The following is a 14,487-nucleotide window of genomic DNA, read 5'->3' on the forward strand; positions in this document are numbered from 1 at the left end:
GGATGAGAGGCCAGCCCCTGTTTAAGCACCCAACTGTGTTTCTGGGTCTCTCCCTCAGAACCAGGAGCTGCCTGATGAGGCCTTCCTGGTCTGAGCTGAAGAGGAGAAGTCGTGCCCAGGCTCCTACAGGCATAGGCTGCATCTGCCCAAAATCTCTGAAGTCTGCTTTCCCAGATCTGAAGTGCTACCTGCACATCCTGGGAATCAAAAGGAGCAACTGCCAAGGAGCCTGAGGGTCTCCTCAAGTGGTCAGCACCACCCAAGTCTCTAATTAGGAAGCACCATGGCCTCTTGCTATAGAGGACACCTACTCTTACTCCCAAAGGCTCCTGGGGTGCTGCGTGGTCATGTGGTCCTTCACATTGGATACTCTCAGTCCTTGAGACCTCCAGACACCTTGCTTGTAAGGACCCCCTTACACTGGCTGCTACTACAGATCAACAGCAACAGAGGTGACAACAGTTTCCCTCCACAAAGTGTCTTCAGAGTGGTTCCCCTGGGATTTGAAAGGTGTTTCCCAAGTGGGGACACAGGTCACATGTGGGCATGACCTTTTCAGGGCAAGGGTTCTCTTTATTTCACATCTTTGAGTCAGTTTCCTGGACTTTAATGTGCCCAGCAAGATAGTGCATGCCTGTTGGCCCAGCAACTCGAGAGGCTGAGATAGGAGGATCACAAGTTTGAGGCCAAATTCAGCAATTTAGTAAGACCCTCAGCAACTTAGCAAGATCACATCTGAAAATAAAAAATAAAAAAGTAACTCAGTGGTATAGCAACCCTGGGTTCAATCCCCAGAATCACCACCCCCTGCCAAAAAAAATAGTGAGCTGAACGTGGACTTTTAAACAAACAATGCTGAGACGTTAGAAACTAGAAAAAGATAAAGTTGGGTCCCAGTTTGCCAATACCATGTACCAGTATATATTTTAAATGGATCCAGCATTTTAAACTTTTTAAAAAGAAACCAGTAAATGATGAAAAAGTTCTTGAGACGGTTGGAGGTACAGGAGTAAAAAATATTTTTTTAATTTAAAAAAAATAAAAGAAAATCATAGTTAAAAATCCAGACATCAGGGGCTGGGGAAATAGCTCAGACGGTAGAGTGCTTGCCTTGCAAGCACAAGGCCCTGGGTTCGATCCCCGGCAACCCCCCCGCCCCAAAAAAAAAATCCAGACATCATAAAAAAGATTCAAGGCAAAAATTGACACAAGTGAACTCACAGCACAAATTACATACTAGGGAAAAACACTTGCAATTCTGAGCACTAAGTGTTTGTCTGCCTACCAAGAAAAGATGCCATAGCTCGGGAGGCTGAGGAAGGAGGATCACGAGTTCAAAGCCGTCCTCAGCAACTTAGTGAGACCCTAAGCAATTTAGTGAGATCCTGTCTCTAAATAAAATACAAAAAGTACTGGGGGTATGGCTCTGTGATTAAGCATCCCTGGATTCAATTTCCAGTTAAAAAAAAAAAAAAGACTTCTAAAAATGTGTGTGTTATTGATTTTTGGTTGGTTTTTAGTTTTTGTTTTTGTTTTGGTACCAGGAATTGAACCCAGGGGCACTTGCTTAACTCCTAAGCCACATGCCCAGCATTTTTTATTTTTATTTTTTATTTTGAGACAGGGTCTTCCTAAGTTGCTTAGAGCCTCACTAAGTTCCTGAGGCTGGCCTCGAATTTATAATCCTGCCTCAGCCTCCTGAGTTGCTGGGATTATAGACACGCACCATTGCGCCCAGTTTCTTTTAGATCAGTTGTGTGACTTACCTATTAAAAACTTTACAAGAAAGATTAAAATGGAGGAAACCATGTTTCTGAGCAGCTGTGAGTTCTAGCAGGTCGTCCCTGGGACCTGGTCGGCCTTGATAACGCTGCCCTTTACTCTGGCTTTACGTACGTTACTTTACTCTGTTGGCGTTGGTTGTGTCCTGATGAACTGCCCCTCTTTGCCCTTGCCCCAGCCAAGCAGAGCTGGCATCTGAGGAGCAGCAGGATCCATCCTGCTTTCCCTTCTTCTGGAGAGTTGGAGTGGACTCCACTGATCATGGCTGAGGTCAGGGAAAGGGGACGACATGGAGGCCACCACTGATCACCCTGTGACAGGGAGACAGGCCGGAGTGAGCCAGCACTAGACCTGAGGGGAGAGGGGTCCAGTCGTTCACCCCTTGGGACCTCTGTAAATACTCCCCCAGGGACCCAGACTCTAGAAATGGGGCACCGGAGTCTGGGAGGGGCTGGCCTTCAGGAATCCTGCAGTGCTGCCTGGGGCAGCCAAGCATGGCTCTCCGGGAGCTGAAATGGGGCCCAGTATTTGTGCCTCATGCCTGCGAAGGAGCAGCTGTTGCAGGCGGATGTTTGCTGACCATACAATGCATGACTCATGCGTCAGTGCACGGTCGCAGCGCACAGCGAGGCCCTGACAGAGTCCAGCATGTGGACGCTGGCCAGGCCGGGACTGCTGGCTCACCCGGGTCGGAGAGCAGTTTGCCTGAGGGAGGGAACTGCAGGCCTCCAGGCGCAGCCGCAGGATGGGCTGGGCAGCAGCGGGTCGGGCCAGGAACCCCTGCTACCTCGTCCCCTGGCTTGGGTGATGGAGATGGTCAGGCTTTGTCTTGGGGAGAAGGGGTCTTGAAGGGGCTTTGTAGCAGAGCGGGGAGCAAAGCAGGCCCTGGAGAAGAAGAGGCAGAGGTCATAATGGGCCTTGGTCCTGGGGCAGCTGTGCAGATTTGGGTGCATCGGCCACCATCTCTGAGCCTATTTCCTATCCCTAGAACGGGGACAGCATGGAATGGAGGAGCAAGTACAAGAGGTTCCTTGAGAACTGTGCAATGTTCTCGTGTGGAAAGACCTTCATGGTCACCGTTGCTGTCACCATTATTGTCGTGAGCTTGTTTCTCACCAGGGGATAAAATAGCTTTGTATTCCCATCTTGAGAGCAATTCCTGAAACTTCCTGAGAAAAATCTGTCCCCCGCCCCTCCCATGCATTCACAGCCACGGCCGCTGGGACAGGGACAGGAGGCATTGGGAAAGTTTGGGCTCAGTGTCAACTGCCGTAATGGCAAAGTCATTTGCTTAAGGCCACCCATGTCTCAGTGGCTGGGCTCAGAGTACTCAAATTCATTCCTCAAAGACCTTGTGGCCAAACTCCATGAGCTACAGTGAGAGTGACCAACAGCGACCACAGCCCCCAAACCAGTGCCGCTGCACCTGGACATCTCACCAGGCACCTCTGGGGCAGGGCCTGGGTGCCACTTCCCTCCACTGCCAGAGATACAGCAGCCACCGATGCACTTGATGCTGCCAAGGGCTGTGGTTCCCACCCAGGGGTGATACAGGCCCCGGGAGCCCTGGGGCAAACCTGGAGACATCTCTGCATCCTCGGTTGTCCTGAACTGAGGGAGCGTCTCCCTCCTCGGGTTGAGCCCAGGCTGCTCAGAGCTTCTGGGTTCAGTCAGGACTTCAGGGCTTCCATGTGCTTCTTTGCATTGCCTGCTTTTAGGGAGAATCCTGCTACCTTGGTTTGACCAGAGCCCCACGCCCTGGATGTCTGATCGGTCCCCATCCCCACGCCCGATTCCTATGCGGAGACCTAGGTCTCAGGGTGGCAGTAAGCACTGGGGCCTTTGCAAGGTTCTTGGGGACTCAAATCCTTATGAAGCCTGAGAGGCTCCTACATCTGCCTCCCATAGTACCAAGGCCACCCTGCAGAAGGAGCAGGAGGGACGGGGGCTACGGTTTCTGTCAACTCCAGAAAATGCTTCATGTCACAGTTATGAGCTGGGGACATGGCCACTGGTCACGGTGTGGTCCACAGGTATCTGCTAATGAGCCACACCTGCCAACTGTAGACACAAGGGTTGTTTCAGTTTGGGACAACTTCCAGTAAGGCCAGAATCAATACTCGCACGGGTCTTCCATCCAAACCTGGCTTCACCTGCACGTGCGCAAGTCGGGCAGCATCTTGGTTCTGATCCTCCTTACCTTCTGGATGACAAGGCTGCCTTGCTGGGTGCTTATTTTTTTTTGGGGGGGTGGGTACTGGGGATTGAACTCAGGGGCACTCAGTCACTGAGCCACATCCCCAGCCCTATTTTGTATTTTATTTAGAGACAGGGTCTCACTGAATTGCCTAGTGAGCCTCACTTTTGCTGAGGCTGGCTTTGAACTCGTGATCCTCCTGCCTCAGCCTCCTGAGCCGCTGGGATTACAGGTGTGCACCACCGTGCCCAGCCCCTGGCTGGGATCTTCAGAGGAAATATCGGTCCCAGGCTGAAGGACTGAGACCTGTGGGAGGAAAGGGGCTGGCATAGGTCCTGAGTGCAAAGGCCTGAGACTCACACGCTCTGGTGTCCCAGGGAAGGAGATGATGATGGAGCTCAAGAAGAGAGAATCCACACTTCCTTTCTGGTTCTGTCTGGTCCTCCTGGACTGGATGGAGCTGCCCACATGGGGAGAGCACATCATCTCTACTCAACCCCCAATTCAAATGCTGATCTGGGCAGCTCTTAGCCAGTCGCATTGACACACATACAAACCTGTCACAGCAACCAATTCTCCAAATCTCTGATAACAGCTGGGGGGACCTACAATTCGAGTCAATTCCGACAGTAACCACCCCGAGAGAGCAGATCCCACAGGTTAAGGACTCAGTCCCACTATGCAGCTCCCGTGTCAGATGCCAGCCACAAATGGGGTCCCCTTCCTACTCAGGGTGTGGCCCCTAGACAGCTTCAGGATGGGGCTGATCCCTGTTGCCCAGTCAACTACAAATCTGGGACTTCCCTGACTCTTCTGGCTCCGTCGCCACCACGAGAGAATGGGTCACAGACTCAGGAAAAGCACAGGGCAGGATTCTGCTTTTATTATGAAGGACAGGATCCTGGAACAGCGGTGGATGGAGGTGCTGGGAGGCAGGGCAAGGGGCGGAGGGCTCCCGGGCTCTGGGAGCTCCACCCTCCCAGCGCACTGTGGGCTCCAGCCCAGACACACCCTGGTCCCCACCTGCTGAGTCTGTGCTGAGGTCTCTTCCTCAGGCCCAATGGAGGCCACTGATGATTGAGCTGTCTCCAGCCCCTCTGCTGCCCGAGGTGGTCAGGTGGTGGGTGGGGTGGGTCTCCAAGCTCCGACTCCCTCCCCATGCTGTGGGGTCCTCAGGCGACCACCCTGGAGCTCCCTAGGGGCCCTCCAGCCACCCGAGGAGCACAGACTCAGATGAATACAGAGACGCGACTACCACCTGGGACATTGTATTGCACAGCAGCAGGGGGCATCTGGCTCTCTGTTTCTCAGGCCTTCTACTCCTGGTGGACCCAGTGTGAGCCTCGCGCAGCCCAGCCTGCAGGAAGCCTGTGAAAGGCCACCAGCCCTGCCGCCTCGGTCTGCGGCTGCACAACAGGCCCACCAATAAGAACAGCCCAATAATCCCAGCGGCTTGGGAGGTTGAGGCAGGAGGATGGCGAGTTCAAAGCCAGCCTCAGCACAAGCGAGGCTCACTAAGCAACTCAGTGAGACCCTGACTTGAAATAAAATACAAAATAGGGCTGGGGATGTGGCTCAGTGGTCAAGTGCCCCTGAGTTCAATCCCTGGCACCCGCAAAAGAAAAGACCAGCCCAGCTCAGCCAGTCAAACCCAGGAGTGCGGGAGGCCGTGGCAAAGAGCCTCGGGTGTGGACAATGCACTCGAGGGCCACAGCTGACTTGAGCTTCAGGTCCATTGCCTGGAAATTCAGCTCTTCTTTCACTGGCCTCTCTTCAGCCTGAGGATGTCACGGCAGGATGGCCCCCATCTGCAAAAAGTGTCCCTGACTGTCACTTCTGAGCCCAGGAGTCAAGACCCACCCACGATCTGAGGAGTTTGCGGTGGCACTTCTTGGTGGCAACATGTCTGTCTGGGGACTGTGATTAGGACATAGCGTGGGATTTCTGGGACATTTCTTTGTTTTCCTTTTTTCGGTGCTGGGGATGAACCCCAGAGCCTCTTGCATGCTAGGCAAGTGCGCTGCCATGGAGCCACGACCCCAGCCACATTTTTCTTTTTTAAAGAAAACTTAATGCTTTTTTTTTTTTTTAGTGCTGGGGCTCAGACCCAGGCCTCGTGCGTGCCAGGCAAAGAGTCCTACCACTGGGAATCCCATCCTCAGCCCGAGGTTATTTTCTTTGTCTTCCCTTTTAACATTTTTTAATGGTGCTGGGGATGGAAACCAGGGCCCGTGTGTACTAGGCACGCTCCGCCGCCAGCTGCACCCCCACCCCGTGTTGCCCGACTCCAGCATGGCCCCTGCTCATGGGAGAAACCTTGAGCAAGCCCTAACGAGGAATCCTGTATGACCCCCCAACAGTGCCGGGGACCCTTTTGGGGTTTATGAAGGTGGGGAGACAGAAGAGGTGAAGTCAGGTCTACAGGGTGCAGGGCAGGAGGGGTGGGGCCAGCTGTCAGGGAAGCGGAGGCTCTTGGTCTTCGTCCCAGCCCAAGGCAGAAGGGACCCATCCAGCCCAGCCCCCTTTCAGCCCCATCTGATGTTATCTGTGACCTAAGGCCCACCCGGCTCCTAGCGCTTGACATCTGTCCTCCCTTCTCCACCACAGCGGACAGGTCCCAACCTGACCCTGGGAATCCGCCGCCCGCATGGCCTCAGCCCCTCCAGGGTGGGTTGGGACTGGGGGAGGCGGGGATGGGCTCAGGGTTCCCTGCTCCTCGGCACCTCCCTCACCCACACTGGTTCTCAAACTACGTCCCCCAGAACCCCGTGTTCTACGGCACAGTGACGAGGCACCCGCCTGATCTCCCCTGAGCTCTGTGGTGGGCAGGCACGTTCTGGACCTTCGTGGTTTTTCAGACGAGAAAACCGTAGGCAGGTGAGAGGAGAGCTGAGCGCGTTCTTCCCCCCACCCGACCCAGCAGCCTCCACCCACTGGATGGGCACAATGGCTGGGTCTGGGGTCTGCAGAGAGGGAGCTGCTGGATCCTGGGACATCGGAACCTCCTGCATTGGGTGCCTGATGTTCACTGAACAGAAGGGGAAACTGAGGCTTGGGGAAGGGAGGGGACTCCACCAAGAAGGCACAGTTGGCAGGTGGGACTGGCTACCTCCCTGCAGCCTGGAGAGAAGCCCTCTCCCCAGACCCCAGGCTGCCCTCTCGGGCACGTGCTGGGGTGACCGCCAGGCCCTGCTCTGCTCTCAGCTGCTTCTCCAGATACTGGGGTGCAGAGGTTGAGAGACGGATGGACCTGGGGTCTCTCGGGGTCAGAAGGCCTGGGATTCTCCCTCCCTGCTAAGCAGCTTTCCTGCCACCGCAGTCCCTCCCCGTGGCGGGGAACCATTTCCTCGTGAGCCCGCCCGGGCTATTTTCAGACAATTGTTGGAAAGCACGTCCCGCTCAGCCAGAGGCGGCCTCCCTGGGCTTCCGCTCACCACCGGGTTTGCCCAGGGTGGGAGGCTCACTGCCCAGCGGGTCTCAAATATCAGTCACAGAGGCTGCTCAGGACACTGGTCCCCGGGGAAGCCTTGGTCTCCTGAGCTGCCAGTGAGTTCTCTGAAGAGTTTTATGCATCCTTTGTGCAGCAGAGCTCTCCTCCTCCTCCTCCCCCTCCCCCCCTCCCCCTCCCCCCTCCCCCTCCCCCCTCCTCCTCCTCCTTCTTTTTTCCATACCACTGAGCTACATCCCCAGCCCTTTGTATTCTATTTTGAGACAGGGTCTCACTAAGTTGCTCAGGCTGGCCTTGAACCTGGGGATGCTTCTGTCTCCGTCTCCTGAGTAGCTGGGCTTACAAGCATGCGCCACTGTGCCCGGCCCAGCAGCTTCCTGTGAAGGCCTCTTAGCGACCCCAGGAGCCTGGGACCCCTGCGAGTCCATCTGCCAGGTAAATAAACTGAGGTTCAGCAAGAGAGCCTGCATAATGCCACACGGCCAATACATGGTGAGCCAGAACCCAGCCCCAGATACGCTGGGCCCTGTCGCACTATGTGGTGTGGCCCTGGGTCAGGCCCTATCTCAGTCAAGGTCCTGGCATCAGGAGCCACAGAGTCCCCACCCACAGTCTGTGGTGGCCGCAGCACAGGACGGGGACGAGCCTCCTGGGACTTCACACTCTGACCCTGGCTGGGCTTGCCTGGTGCCTGTGTAAGCATGAAGTGGCTGTTTGCCCCGCCAGCTTTTGGGGTTACTCGTTACCCAGCAGCCAGTGGGAGCAGCTGCGTCACGACAACCAGAGGCGCGAGGCCTTGGAGCATCCCAAGGCAAAGCCCGTTGGGCATCCACAGCCCCCGGCCTAGGGGCCCGGTGGCACTCAGGCATGTGGAGCGGGTGCCCTGGAATGTGCTGGAACACAGGACTCGGGGGTTCGCGGTGGGGAGCCTCACGGAGCCGGAGACCTAGAGGGGGCTGGATAGAGGCAGGTCCGCTTTGGCAGGAGCTGCTCCAGCTGACCTGAGGGAGTTGGGAGGGTCCTATAGAGGCCACTGGTGAGGGGAGATGGGGAAAGATGAGAATTGAGGAGGTGGCCCCAGGACAGGGCAGTGGCCCTGACCAGGCCCGAGGTCTACAGCAGAATGCGGGGAGTATCTGGGGTCCGGGTCTCCTGGCCTCCTTCCTCTTCCCCACTCGCCCCTACTGGCCTCGCATAGCTCCTTGGCTCCCAGCAGCTGGGTAGCTGGGTGGGTGGTAGGACCAGGCTGGCCTCTGCTCCTGCCTCCAAAGTGTCCCTGTGTGGTGGCAGGGACCTCGGGTGGAGGTCTGCCCTGGGTCCTTTGGGCCCAGGAGGACGAGAGCTTCCAGCAGGGTGGGAGTGAGGGGAGGCTGCCTGAGGGGCGGGGGCTCTGCAGCGAGAGCTCAGGAAGAGCCAGGCCTGGCCTGAGCTGGGGGCTCTGGGCCCCAGTAGGAGCCCCAGGGACGCTGCCCCCCACCAAGCCGGGCGCTGAGGCCCAGAGTGCAGACAGCAGCAGCTGCTTCCTGGCACCGGGCAGTTAGACCACACGCAGCTGCAGGCCACCCGCGGCCGCCCCTTCCTGCTCGCTCTGCCCATCCACTGGCTGCCCCAGCCCCGGCCCCGGTGGGTTCTGGGGGCTGCTTCAGTCTCTCCCAGAAGTGCCTCAGTGGGGCCTGGAGGCTGGGCTGGGCCACAGCCAAGCGGACCCTGGACGGTGGGCAGTGCGGGCCTGCCTGAGAGCGCCCAGACTGAAGCCCAGCTCCCCGGCTGACCTCGCTTCGTCCAGACCACCAGCCTCTGTGGCACGGGTGGCCTGCTGCCAGGCAGGGAGGCAGGACAGAGAGGAGCCCAAAGAGATGCAGACTTTTCTTCCTAGTCACTGATCCCTGAACAACACAGTACGACGGCCATCTACCTAGCGTTTGCATCATATCAGAGAAGGTTTAAAGAACAAGGAAAGCTGGGCACGGTGGCACAGGCCTGTAATCCCAGGGACTCTGGAGGTTGAGGCAGGAGGATCACAAGTTCAAAGCCAGGCTCAGCAACTTAGCAAGGCCCTAGGCAACTTAGCAAGACCCTGACTCAAAATACAACAAATAAATAAGTGAATAGGGCTGGGGGTGTGGCTCAGTGGTTGGGGGTGTGGCTCAGTGGTTACGTGCTCTTGGGTTTAATCCCTGGCGGGAGCGCACACACACACACACCCACACACACATACCCACAAAGAACAATTGGAGGTCGCGGGAGGTACTTACGTCATTCTGCATAAGGCGACACAAGAGCGTCTCAGATTTTGGTGTCCTCAGGTCCTGGAACCAACCCTGTGGATACCCAGGGACAACTGTAAGGGGTTTCAGGGCCCATGAGTGTCACAAAGAAAGACATAGAGGTGACACCAGGTTCAGCAGGGATTGGGTGTCAGTGGCAGGAGGAGGGAAGGAGGACTCAGTTTGCAAAGACCAGAATGAGGCCAAGGGGAGACCATGGGAAATGGCAGGTGCAAAGGCCCCACGGCAGAGCCGGAAGCAGGAAGAGGGGGCTGGAGTGGGACAGGAAGGGAACTGGTCACGCAGACCTGGTCCTCGGCATGGAGGGGCAGTGGGTGAATAGTGTCCCCAGAACACATGTCCACCCAACCTCCAAGCGGGACCTTACTGGAAATAGGATCTTTGCAGGTAAGATTAAGGCAAGGATCTTGAGATGAGACCAACCTGGGTTCAGGTGGCCCTAAAGCCATGGACAAATGTCCTTGTAAGAGACACCAAAGGAGCAGGCACCCAGAGACACAGAGGACAGCGGGTGTGAGGCTGGAGGCAGAGACAGTGATGCAGTCTCTGGGGAGTCCACTGGGGAGTCCCTAGAGCGGGCGAGGCCAGAGGGGCCCACCTCTGGAGTCCCTTAGGGAGCACGGCCCTGTCCATGCCTTGGTGTTGGACTTCTGGTCTCTAGAACTGTCGGAGGAGAACTCTCTGTGGCTTTAGGCCGTCAGGTTTGTGGTGCTCGGTCACAGCAGCCACAGGAAGTGGTTCAAGAACTCTGCTTTGACTTCGAGGGTGACGAGCAGACATGGGGAGTGTGGTCAGGGACAAGTTTTGGACCCCTCTTTTGTTCCGTTTCTGTTTCTGGGGACTGAACCAGGGGCACTTCACCAGGACCACGCTCTCAGCCCTTCTCACTTTTTATTTCCAGCCAGGGTCTGGCTAATTTCTGGAGGCTGGCCTGGACCCCCTGGGGGTCCTGCCTCGGCCTCCCTGGTCACTGGGATTGTGACGGACACCTTTCTAACCTGCTCTGACTTAAAGGTACACACCACGGGAGGCCAGCCAGAATCCAGCTGAGCACTGGTGCCGTGGCCTGACCTGGCCTGACCTGCGGGTCACAGAGCTGGCGGCGAGGAGTGGTCGGGGACACTGAGCACGCTTTGACGTTACATTTCATAGGACGCTGTTGGGAGGACTCGATGCGGGAGAGGGGACAGGGAAGAACGGAAACATAAGGAACAACTCCAGTAAAAAAATGAGCTCATGGGTTGGGGGCAGTGGCACACGCCTGTCATCCTGGGGGCTCCAGGAGGCTGAGGCAGGAGGATCGGGAGTTCAAAGCCAGCCTCAGCAACTCAGCGAGGCCCTAAGCAACTCAGTGAGACCCTCTCTCTAGGTAAAATATAAAAGGGGCTGGGGAGGCGGCTCAGTGGTCAAGCACCTCTGGGTTCAATCCCGGGACCAAAAACAACAACGATAAAAGATAAAAAGAAAAACCCACATGAGTGGAACCACGGAATCTGGAGACTTTTCACCAAAGACCCGCCTGCGGGAGGTGGAAGAGCACATGATCATCGGCTGCAGGGGACGGTGGGACCACAGTGAGACACCCCCAGGTGCACGGGAACGCTCGTGCCGTCCCTCCCGCCAGGTCCATCAGCAGGTGGACAAAGTGGCCATCAGTGCGAGGGAGCCCCAGGCGGCAGCAGAGAGGAGCAGATGGTCCACCTCGCAGCGAAGGATCTCAAAGTGAAAAAAGTCAGACGGAAAAGAAAGAGCTGTGTGGTCCCATTTCTACAGAACTCCAGACAGCAAACCCCCCTCTCTGGTGACAGAAAGTGGGTGGCGCTGGTCTGGGGACACCGCAGGAGCAGGGTCGAGGACGGAAGTGTGGGGTATCTTGCTGGTGGGGATAGCTGCGCAGGTGTGTGCCCAGGTCAACACGCCTCGGCCTGTGCCCTGTGAATATCTGCGGTTCACTGGTATCAATGATGCCTCCATAAAGCTCTTTGTTAGAAAGAGAGGGAGAGCGGGGCATAGTGGCTGGTGCACACCTGTAATTCCAGCGACTCAGGAGGCTGAGGCAGGAGGATGGAAAGTTTGAGGTTAGCCTCAACAATTTAGCGAGGCCCTAAGCAACTTGGTGAGACCCTGTGTCAAAATTGAAAAAATAAATAAATAAAAAGGGCTGTGGATGTGGCTCAGTGGTTAAGCGCCCCTGGGTTCGATTCCTGGTACCAAAATAAAGAAATAAATAAAATAAAAAGGGGAGGAGGAGGAGGAGGAGGAAGAGGTGAGACTGGCTTCTGCGTGTGGGCTGCCTGGGTCAAGGGCCTGTGGCAAGTGGGCAGGGCCCCTGTAGAGGCACCACTGAGTCAATTCTTAAGGCTGGAGACAGTGGGCAGGCAGGGCTGGCGGGAGGGGACGCTTTGGGCGGGCCACTTTGATTTCTCAGCAGGACAAGATGGAAGCTGTGCCTTGTAGCATCTTCCCCTCAATTGGGTCAGGTTCCTTCAGGAGTACAGACTGAGCAGACCGACTCACAGATACGATCTCACGGACGCCAAGGTTGGCCACAGAACCCACCCGCCCACTAGGGTACACAATGCAAATCTCGAGCCTCAGGCTGCAGTGACCAGGGCCTCTGGGATCCTGGGTGATCCAGGTTGATCCACAGCAACGGGAAGGGCAGGTGACAGATCACGCTGCTTCTAACACTTTGGCCTGGAAGCCACATCAGGGAGGAAGAAGCCAGGTCACAAGGTTCGATGCTCCAGAAATATATGGAGTCAAATTGGTAGGAAAATTGGTTTTATTCAAAGCCAGCTTTGAAGGAAGATGAGAAACTTATTTCAAAATTTTCCATCTTACTCTGGGTGAAGTGGCACACACACCTATTCCAGGGACTTGGGAGGCCGAGGCAGGAGGATAAAAATTTCGAGGCCAGCCTCAGCAATTTAGTGAGGACCTGAGCAACTTAGTGAGACCCTGAGTCAAAAGAAAAACCAAAAAGGGCTGTGGATGTGGCTTAGTGGTTAAGCATCCCTGGGTTCAATCCCTGGTACCTTCTCCCCAAACAAAAAAAAAAAAAATCCATCTTCCAAATCCCCGAAGGGAAGCAGAACTTTAAAAGAAGAAGCAGAGGCAGCGAGGTAAGACAAAAGTCAGGAAATGTGCACATACAGATTTAAGAAGGCCCAAGCAGGGGCCATCTCCACCCCCAACTTCTTTAGCACCTGCGGCCTTTCTGTCTCCATTCTCAGCAGAAGGAATCTGCTCTCCATTGCAGGGTGAGCTCTCAAATCCAGTCTGTTTCAGGACAGTCAGAGCCCTGAGCCACCTTCACCTTCAGCGTTCTGGAGGCTGCGGGAATGCACACCTGTGGTTGCTGGCGGGTGTGGAATGTGCTGGAGGGCTACTAAGGTGAGGAAGGAGGCCCTTGGCACGTGGTCAGGGGTGCAAGGGGGACTCTTGACTGTATAATCTTTTGATCCTTTAGAATTTTGCCACTATTGGGTTTTTGCCTATTAAAAAAATAAATAGAACTTAAGTGAAAAATTAATCCTCCCTTGCTCTGCCTGGGTATCCAGCTTCCTGCTGGGAGTGGGTGGGGCTGGGAGGTGGGGCTGGGGGTATTATCTCTCACAGGGCTCTCAGGACAGGGACATTGACCCCACGGATCGACCTGGAGCTTCATCCTGCCCCAGAGGCTGGGTTCCTTTGCCTGGACCCAGATGAACAATCTGGTTCCGTTCTGCGGTCGGCCTGCAGGTGGGAGACCAGTGTAGTCAGCACCTACCCAGACGGAGACCTGGTGGTCAGTTGGTTGCAGAGAAAGCCAGTTGTTGCCCAATCAGGTGTCCAAACCAGGCTGCCCGATGGGCTCAGCACCCCGACTTCAGAGTCATTTGACAATCAGTGGGAAAGCGGTGATCTGACTCCTGCTGCCACCCTTCTTAGCTGTATTCCAGAGCGTATCACTTAACGTATCAGCTTCTTTGGAAAACAGCGTCAGCCCACAGGGGAGGCAGAACGCGCTCCGCGGCGTCTGCCGGCTCCGCCGCCAGAGGGCGCTACAGATTTTGCGCACACGCCGCGGGCCCTGTTTTCCTCTCCTTCCCTTCATTTCGCCGAGCTATTTTGTTTCCGGTTTTCCCGGAAGTTGGCGGGCCCAGCTCGCCAACATTGGTTTTTGGTTCCGGGGCGGCAGTGGCGGCGGGGGGCCCGAGCGGTGGGCGGTAAGCAACGAGTCGCGGCTGTGGGCGCTTGTGCGGGCCGGCGGCGCCCGCGGCGTGAGGGGCGACGACGAGCGACCCACCGACTTCCAGTTCAGAGGCGCGAGGGCAGCGTGATGAACCGGGCCAAGCCCACCACCGTGCGGCGGCCCAGCGCCGCGGCCAAGCCCTCAGGTGTGTCCCCTCCGCGGCCAGCGTGTGGGGATCCCGGCCTCTGCGGGACTCGGTGATGATCTCCCGGGGACGAGTTGTCCCGGTTGATCCTCCACCGGGGATTCAGAGGCAGCACGGCGCGGGTTGGAAGCACAGGCCCTGGCGCCTGACGGCCACCCAGGCCTGGCTGCCTCTCGCCCACCGAGTGACATGGAGCCTGTTCCCTGCCCCGCGCGCGCATCTCCTTTCTCACTTCAGCCCCGTTGCAGGAACGTGTTTTGGATTCAGCAACTTACACGACGAAGCCGGATTTGTGGACTGCACCGTTATTGTCACCACGGCTGCTGACCCTTGCCAGTCTCTGCTCGGCTGTGGAAGCTGCGAACCTGGGCTGGGCTCTCGCCTCCCCAT

General features: G+C 56.4%; 1 protein-coding gene and 1 long non-coding RNA gene across 4 annotated transcripts in view; one reads left to right on the forward strand and one right to left on the reverse strand.

The window, feature by feature from the left end:
• Nucleotides 1–4,885: 4,885 nt before the first annotated feature.
• LOC124970434 (uncharacterized) lies at nucleotides 4,886–14,460 on the reverse strand. Its single transcript, XR_007106121.1, has 3 exons — nucleotides 13,488–14,460; nucleotides 9,683–9,748; nucleotides 4,886–5,787 (listed from the first exon to the last, which is right to left on the reverse strand). It is a non-coding gene; the product is annotated as an uncharacterized LOC124970434 (long non-coding RNA).
• The window catches only part of Ints1 (integrator complex subunit 1), a 32,386-nt gene continuing 31,768 nt past the window's right edge, over nucleotides 13,870–14,487 (forward strand). For 2 of the 3 annotated variants that reach the window (XM_047533781.1, XM_047533782.1), the window contains exon 1: nucleotides 13,871–14,097. In XM_047533781.1, coding sequence (XP_047389737.1) covers nucleotides 14,040–14,097 — 58 coding nt within the window. In that variant the 5' untranslated portion in view covers nucleotides 13,871–14,039. Of the gene's footprint in view, nucleotides 14,098–14,487 lie in introns of all 3 variants that reach the window. The other variant, XM_047533783.1, reaches the window with a different exon arrangement.

This window comes from Sciurus carolinensis, chromosome 18 (genome assembly GCF_902686445.1).
Source record: "Sciurus carolinensis chromosome 18, mSciCar1.2, whole genome shotgun sequence".
NCBI classification, from domain to species: domain Eukaryota; kingdom Metazoa; phylum Chordata; class Mammalia; order Rodentia; family Sciuridae; genus Sciurus; species Sciurus carolinensis.